The following is an 8281-nucleotide window of genomic DNA, read 5'->3' on the forward strand; positions in this document are numbered from 1 at the left end:
AAGATCACCTGAGCCAAGGAGGTCTAGGGTGTGGTGACCCATAACCATACCACTGCACTCCTGCCTGGACAATAGAGTGAGACCCCCATCTCTAAACAACAACAAAACTGGGCTAAAAAGAAAAAAAAAAAGAGAGGAAGCAACAGTCTTTGGATTTCACTAAAATTCAAAATGTAACAACCAGCAGGTAATTTCTTACCTCTGTGCATAATTTTGTGCTTCTCCCTCAGATACGTCAGGCCTTTTATTACCTAGAAGAAAGGGAACGTCAAAAGCCGGGTTTCTAGAAAAAGACCCCATCTCCCATTTTAAAACGACCTGGAAAATATCTCATCTAACAGATTTGCCTTCCTCCCTTAATCCTTCTTTTGTTTCATTTTTTTTAACATGCCTTATCAAGCAACCTTCTTTGCACATGGTACAAAGTGTTATTTTTAAGTAAAACTGGTTATTAAAGTTTAAATAATTTTTTAAAAACACGATCCTTGAATGCATGTTTTTCTAAATCTGCAAGCTAAAAAAGCAGCCTTCTGATGCCGCGAATGGGAATGTTCTTGGATGCTTTGCCCTATTTTTCAGATTTTAATATAAAGAAAGTTACTTTTCTTATTCTACTAAGAGGAGAGAGAGTATTGTAGGCAGGGATTCTAGGCAGGGAAGATTCTAGTGATAAAGCACTGCTGTTCTTATAAACTTTTCCTTGACTGACTTCCTGCCTTCTTCCTTGTCCATTTTCTATCAACTCATTAACATATCAATAAGAAATTTGGGCAAAACACTTCATAACATACTCACAGCAATGCTAACTTTTCCTAAAATTTGTTCAGGAATTCTCCCAGCTTTCTTCAGGACTTGATCCAAGGAACCTCCATCCTAAGAACAAGAACATCAGGCTGTTTAGTGACAATGTTTTCTCACTATTCTTTCAAGAGTGGCCTTGCAGGAGGTTCAGGAAGTCTCAGCAAGCTCTCTCTGAAGGGGATGGAAAAGCACCCACTTACTCCACACATCAAATGTGACAAGACCATGAAACACTGTAGGGGGTGTCAAATCGCAAGCAACTTGAATCCTGTAAACCATTAAACAAATGACCAATTCAGTGGTCACATAAAAAGGCCTGACTGGCACTGCCCTGACCACACTGTGCAGGGTTGGAGTGCAGGTTCCTGAGGGAGCTACCACATGTGAGCCCAGCTCTGCTGCTTCCTACCTAGGGAACCTTGACTGAGTAAAATGAGGATGATAATCATAAGGCTACTATACTCATCACAGGGGTATTATCTGCCCCAGTTAATTTATTAACTAATGGGGAAATATACAATTCAACAGAATATAACAGTCATAAATGTGTAAGTAATAGAGACACACAGAACAGGAAGGCATAATGGTGTCTGAGCAGAGTATTACCCCAAGTGTGAGTGTGAGTTCTATGCCTGGAAAGGGGGAGTCGGGGGGGAAGCACAGGGTATTTCTTAATATTTTTGAGTCAGAGCCTCACTCTGTCACCCAGGCTAGAGTACAGTGGCATACTCACCACCACAGCCTTGGCCTACTGGGTCCAGGCAATCCTTCGGCCTCAGCCTTCCAAGTAGTTGGAAAAACAGGTGTGCACCACCATGCCCAGCTAATTATTTATTTATTTATTTATTGTAGAGACAAGGTCTCACCAAGTTGCCCAGGATGGTCTGTAGCCCCTGGGTTCAAGCAATCCTCTTGCCTGTGCCTCCCAAAGTGCTGGGATTCCAGGCATGAGTCACTGTGCTCGGTGGCACAGGGCATTTCAATGAGATCAGAGGCAGAGAAGCATTACACTGCTGAGCACTCCGGGATGCTGTGGTCCCTTCACTGCCAGTGCATGAAAGATGCAGTGACTGGTCAGACCAAAGCCCCACCTAGGATCCAGGACATGACTTTACAGAGGCAGAAGTAAAGGAATCCACCCCAGGTTTTTGAAGAGGAGAATCCAAGCAGCTGAGGGAAAGAAACAAGACTCCAGTGGCAGAAAGGCTGGTGGGAAGATGACTGTGAGATGACTGGAAGACAACATGAGTGGGGCCTGGGCAGAGGCAGTGGCAAGGGACAGCATGAAGGGCACGCAGGGCAGTATGAAGCCGGCTATGCAGGCTCCCATGCCAGGATCCTACTCCTGGTATCTATGTTTCACTGGGATTCTCAAGAAACACTCCACCAGAGGACCCTGAAGCAGGAGGGCAGAAACAGGGCCATGCCCTATGGCTTCAGGTAGAGCCAGTGACCTGAGGGGGTAGGGTAAGAGAAGTCCTGAGGCCTCACGGATGTTCTAAGCACTCTGTCTCCACAGAGTAGTCGCCATCATTCTCTGTCACTCATCCAATGGCTATATAGAAGGCAGAAGGATGTGTGAGGGCCAAGGATCAAAGTCACAGGACACAGGCAGCATACACCCTCTGTGCGGGAGACAGAACAACCAAGGTCAGGCACCAGCAATCCTTCTTACAAGCAGGCGACAGCCCCCAGGGAACCAGAGGACAGAGAATGCTGTGACGCTCAGAGAAAGCTGCTACCAGAAAGGCAACAGGAGGGACACAGGAGGTCTCAGAGTGGGCGAACCTGGACCACAGACATGCACCCCAGAGCCCTGCCCCATCCACATGACGCCACCATGGAAAGAAAGCAAGCTCACCAAACAGCACATGGTGAACAAATGGACAGAGCACAGCCCAGTTTCGCAAAGCAAGATAGGGTGTGCATGCTCACACCAACAAAACCCAGCACGTCAACATGGGTCACCTCCAGGCCAGGCAGGAAGGGTCTCAGGTTTGTATCATGTAATTGTTTCTTCTTGGTGCTTTTCTATTGTTTATAAGTTTTCTACAATGAATGAATGTTTTACCTTTTTAATTACTGAACTCATTTATGAAAACAGAGAATTAAATCCATAAATCAATTAACAAATACTAAGCACTGTTAGGTAGACACAATACCACTTTTTTCTGGTTGTAAGGATATAAGTAAACTCATTCAAGGATACAGATCTCCCAAGAAATATTACCTGAAACAATACTAAAAGTAGACTATCAACTTAAAAGAATAGCCTGGACTAATCCACTTCCGTCATGGTCAACTGTGGATCGCCCATGCTAACAGAAAGAAAACTGGTGCCGGGCAGATTCTCAAACGCAGGGAGCTTCACCAGCACACAGACACTCTGCACATGAACCTTCTGATCAGCAGAAACTCCAGAGCACAACTGCCTGCTGGTGGGTGAGTCCACCAAGGAGCACAGGAGATGGGAGAACTCTGAAATACAACCTAAAATTTCAAGTGTGTCACAATAACCTCCACACAGACAGGAGAGTCAAATTGTGAATCTAAAGCCACACAGGATGTGCCTGGAAGCACACACATTTCAAGTGCCCTCGAAGAGCCCTATGCAGGCTGGGACCCAGGCTGAGATGCGGGCATCCAGACCAATCCTTCATGGCACCACAGGCCCTCTGTGGCCACATCAGGACACTGCCACAGCCCAGGGAGCCACAACCACATCATCAGCTCCTAGAAACACCACAGCACCTCTCAACTGCCTTTGCTAGGCCAGGCACAGTGGCTCACATCTGTAGTCCCAGCTACTCAGGAGGCTGAGGTGGGAGGATCGCCTGAGCCCAGGAGGTAGAGGCTGCAGCAAGCTATGATTGTGCCATGGCACTCCAGCTTGGGCGACAGAGGTTCCCAACTTAAAAAAAAAAAAAAGAAAAAGAAAAAAAGCCTTTACTTATGAGAAGAGGCATTCTCGTGCAGAAAGTACCCAAGCTGTTTTTAGTTTTACTGCAACTAAATATCGTTTCTTTGTCAGAATGGCTTTGCCTACTGATCAGGGAGAACTACATACTTAAAACAAGAGAGCAAAGCCACTGTCAAAACCAGATTCAAATGAGGCAGGAAAGTTGACTTATACTCTCAGGCTCCGTCCTCGCTCAGCCATGGACAGCACCACCTCTCCAGAGACTGCAACAGCAGCCTAGGGCTACACCTTCCCTGGGGGTGGAAAGGTAGATGTTTCCATGACGAAGGAAGAAATGCCAGTTTTCTTCCCTTTAACCTTTACTAAGCACAAGCTCCAAGGTTACAGCAGGACAATGGAATCACAACACTCAGGGGCAGGAGCCAGTCAGGACCGCCCAAGGCTGCCTGCAACCTGCTCTGCAACCGCCTCATCCCACTTCACTGCTGCTGAAAACTTGCCATCACTGACTAAAACTGCTGAAATTGTGCTTATTTTTAGAAGGCAATTATTAACCAAGTCATTGGTGCTTTTGTGAAGGTTTTCTATGGAAAAGTCAAATGCTGTATGAAAATACCAGCTCAAAAGCTTTTATTCCTGCATGAGAACCACTGGCGCCGAGTCCCCAGTTCTCTGGTTGCTCAGCGACCACCAAGCAGAAACCTACTTCCCCAGGACAACAATGCTCTGGTTCTCTCAGGCAGTGTTCACTTCCCTTGGGTCTGGACATGCAGACTGGGCAGAGCACACATAGCTGATTTCCAGGAAAAGTCGGCCCTATCTGAGTGCTTTAGAAGATGGTTCTTGCTGAATGCTGGTGACATGGGTTTACTTGAAAATGCATCCAAAAAAGACCTGAGCAATGGGTGGACAGTCAGTATGTGGTCAAGTCTGTACAAGGGATGTGGCTGCACAGTCCCGGGGGAGGGGGGTTTATGAGTACACAGGGCAGAGCTGTCAATTGTTGGTAAGCTGGAAGTTTTTCATAATAAAGTGTTGGGAAGAAATGTTAACGACACAGAAGTTCCAGACGCCAAGGATGGAAAGAAGGTCCCAATTCCCTAATTCCCCTGTGGAGTCAACAAAGTATAGGCACTGGGGGGTCAGACTGCCCCAGCTTAAATTCTATCACTGACCAGCTGCATGACCTAGGGTAAGTTATCGAATGTCTTCATGCCTCAGTTTCCTCATTTGTCAAGTGGCGACAATGTGTCCATCCAAAAAGGTTGTCTTGAAAATGCAATAATATATAATTTGCTTAGGATGGTGCCTGATATCATATACATGTAATAAATATTGCTTTACCATTACTAGTTCTAACATTATTACTGCTCTGGTTGTTATCACTGTCAGTCACTGGAAAGAGAAAGAAGGGACTCCAAACACCCAATGATGAAAGCACAGCAGACCATGGACAGGTAACCAGCCCACAAATGCCCTCTCATTTCTCCTTTCCTGCCACTAATGTGTATCAGGTGAGATCACTTCTCTTCATACCCAAAGAAAGCCACCATGTTTCCCTTAAAGTTGATTACAAGCTCTGAGAGGAAGGACTATCTCACTGATCTTCATGATGCCAGAACCCTGCACCCAGCACACAGCATCGTATACAAGGAATGGATGGGCCAGGCACAATGGTTCACACCTGTAACTCCAGAGCTTTTGGAGACTGAGGTGGGAGGATCACTTCCAAGCCCAGGAATTCAAGACCAGCCTGGGCAACATAGCAAGACTTCATCTCTACAAAAAATAACAATACTAGCTAGGCATGGTGGTGCACACCTGTATTCCCAGCTACTTGGGAGGTAGAGGCAGGAGAATCACCTGAGCCCAGGAGGTCCAGCCATGATCATGCCACTGTACTCCAACCTGGACAACAGAGTGAGACCCCAGCTCAAGAAAAAGGATGCAAATTATATGAACCAGATTTTACCCACAGCAAAATCTCAGGGTCCTCTAGATAAGAAAAATTGGGAGACATGCTCTTATTATACCCACAAAGGATCCTTCCACCTCTCTGAAGAAAGGTAGGGCCCTAAAAGGAGGCCTACTGCCTTGTGAATATTCTAGCTCCACAGTCGGCCTTCCCAGAGGCCAAAGACAGTGACATGGATGCAGGGAGCAGAGGGAGGCAGCGGGAACCTCCCAGACCGAAACCCAGGCCAGAGCCACCCAGATCCCAGGCTGGTGTTCCAGGGCCAAGAGGTTGCCCCTACCATGTGCTCCATGCAGATGCTGATCTCCCCATCGCTGTAGAAGGCACCATAGAAGCCCACGATATATGGAGAGTTGCACTCGTGCAGGACCTGGAGCTCCCTTATGATCTGGTTCCGGATTGCTGGTTTGATCTCCAGGTGAATCAGCTGGGAAGAAAGGAAGGAAGAAAGGTTATGTGGAAGAAGGGAGGGAAGGAAGATAGATGAACCTTTTCCTACATGTTTAAGCTCTTAACTGTAGGGGAGGAGGAACAGGTGAGCTGTAACAATCAAAGGACTGAGTGTCCCTGCAGGCAGGCAGGCAATGGCAAGAAGAATGTATCCAGGAGGGGCTGGCTGAGCCTCAGCTCCTGGGAGCCAAGCCTGGAGACAAAGACAAATGGAGGACTTACTGCAAAAAGACCTCTGGAGTCGAAAGGAAGAGAAACGGACCTAGAGGACGTGCTCCCGCTCGAGGGTTATGGGCAAAGAAGGTAGAAGGAATGGAGGTTGCTAACCTGGGAGGCTCCTCCCATGCTCAGGAACCTGGTGTGGCTGACATGGAGCCAGTATCTCAGGTGCTATGTCATGTCACCCTAGCACTTTCCCATGTTGCAGAAGGGAAGACACGTGACAGCCATTTAAAAGCAACCTAATAAGGCTGAGCTTCTAAAAATGCCACAGACAGGGAGTGCTATGCATGGAAGCAGCAGTTATCAGTGTGGCACAGCTGATGAATGAATCTTGAAGATGGGCACTGCTGTAAAGACGGCAGGGGCCAGGGCACGGTGGCTCACACCTGTATTCCCAGCACTTTGAGGGGCCAAGGCAAGAGGACTACCTGAGTCCAGGGTTTCAAGACCGACCTTGGCCACTTTTGTAATAAACCAAAAAATTAGCCGGCATTGTGTGGCACGTACCTGTAGTCCCAGCTACTTAGAAGGCTAAGGTGGAAAGATCACCTGAGCCCAGGAGGTCAAGGCTGCAGGAGCCATGATTGTGCGACTGTACTCCCACCTGGGTGACAGAGTGAGACTCTGACTCAAAAGAGAAAAATTTAAAACTTAGCTGGGTGTGGTGGTGCACGCCTATAGTCCCAGCTACTCTGGAGGCTGAGGTGAAAGGACTGCCTAAGTCCAGGAAGTCGAGGCTGTGGTGAGCCATGATTGTGCCACTACATTCCAGCCTGGGCAAAAGAGTAAGACTCTGACTCAGAAAAGACAAAAAAAAGATGGAAGGAATAGCACAAGCAAAAACATAGGCATGGGAACAAACACTGTGCAGAGAAACACAGAGGAGCCCAACCTCTCTGGAGCAGGGCCCATGCTGTGCGGGGACTAAGGGAAGACAGGAAGGCAAGTCCAGCCCAAGACTGCACGCCATGGTGGGCACTCATACTCCACACTCCAGGGGGCAACGGGAACTATACAGGACTGAGCACAGGGTACCCTGAGTCAGTGTTTTGCGTGTGGCCAGGGCTGCGCGAGTGGAAACAGCTTCTGCGGCACATGACAAAGAACACCAGGCACCTGGTACCCTTCCCCAGCACCAGAAAGCAACAGGAAAGTCGCGTGTGTTGTTTTCAGGCTGGGGATAGGGTCACACGCTGACCCTCAGTGTGTGTGTCCATAATCTGATAGATAGCCTGAGCTCAGTATTCAAACAGCACAGAAGGCACCAAGGGAAGCAAGCCTTCCTTCTGCCCCTGTCCCCAGATCTCCAGGTCTCCCCAAGGTAATTCAATGACCTGCCAGTCAAGGCAAACTCACCTTCCTGGCCATGACCAGGCCGGAGGGCTTGTGGGAGACCTTGAACACCACACCACCATTGCCAGCTCCCAGCTCGCTGATCTTCTCGAAGTCATCATCCTTTAGCTCTCCCACCTTCTGCTTCTGGGTGAGAAAGGCCTCCAGGCGCTTCCGTTGCTGCTCATCTAACTCCAGCTCCTCCAGCTTCTTCTGCAAGGCCTCCAAGTTGGTCCTGTCCCAAAAGGGAGCACAGGTCAGCACCATCACCACAAGTCCACCCAGATACATACTCCCGTGTAGAGAGCTCCCGCTGGAAGGATCCATGGAGGAACTAGGAGAGCGTTCCCCACCGCAGCTCCACCCGCTTCACGCTCAGGGCTCCGGGCTCCTCACTTGTGAAGTGAGGGACCGGGTCTTTGTCACTCAATACACTGCTGTCCACAAGAGGAACCCAAGAGCCTATTACAATCCAGATGAGCCAACTCCATGTGCCTTGTAATTCCAGTTTTAAAAGCCCCACTAATGGTTTTATTACATTTACACCATATACAAAATAAAATTCCCTAAATCCACTAAAC

The 8281-nt window shown here is 48.2% G+C and overlaps 1 protein-coding gene across 1 annotated transcript in view; it reads right to left on the reverse strand.

Annotated features, from left to right (window-relative positions):
* The window catches only part of MAP2K1 (mitogen-activated protein kinase kinase 1), a 36553-nt gene extending 28618 nt beyond the window's left edge, over nt 1-7935 (reverse strand). Inside the window, exons 1-4 of the mRNA XM_021707245.1 lie at nt 7725-7935; nt 5977-6123; nt 796-873; nt 200-251 (exon numbers count right to left, since the gene is read on the reverse strand). Coding sequence (XP_021562920.1) covers nt 200-251; nt 796-873; nt 5977-6123; nt 7725-7736 — 289 coding nt within the window. The 5' untranslated portion in view covers nt 7737-7935. The remainder of the gene's footprint in view (nt 1-199; nt 252-795; nt 874-5976; nt 6124-7724) is intronic.
* Between the last annotated feature and the right edge of the window lie 346 nt (nt 7936-8281).

Source organism: Carlito syrichta, unplaced genomic scaffold (genome assembly GCF_000164805.1).
Source record: "Carlito syrichta isolate Samal-C Ts95f unplaced genomic scaffold, Tarsius_syrichta-2.0.1 Scaffold117901, whole genome shotgun sequence".
Classification (NCBI taxonomy): Eukaryota; Metazoa; Chordata; class Mammalia; order Primates; family Tarsiidae; genus Carlito; species Carlito syrichta.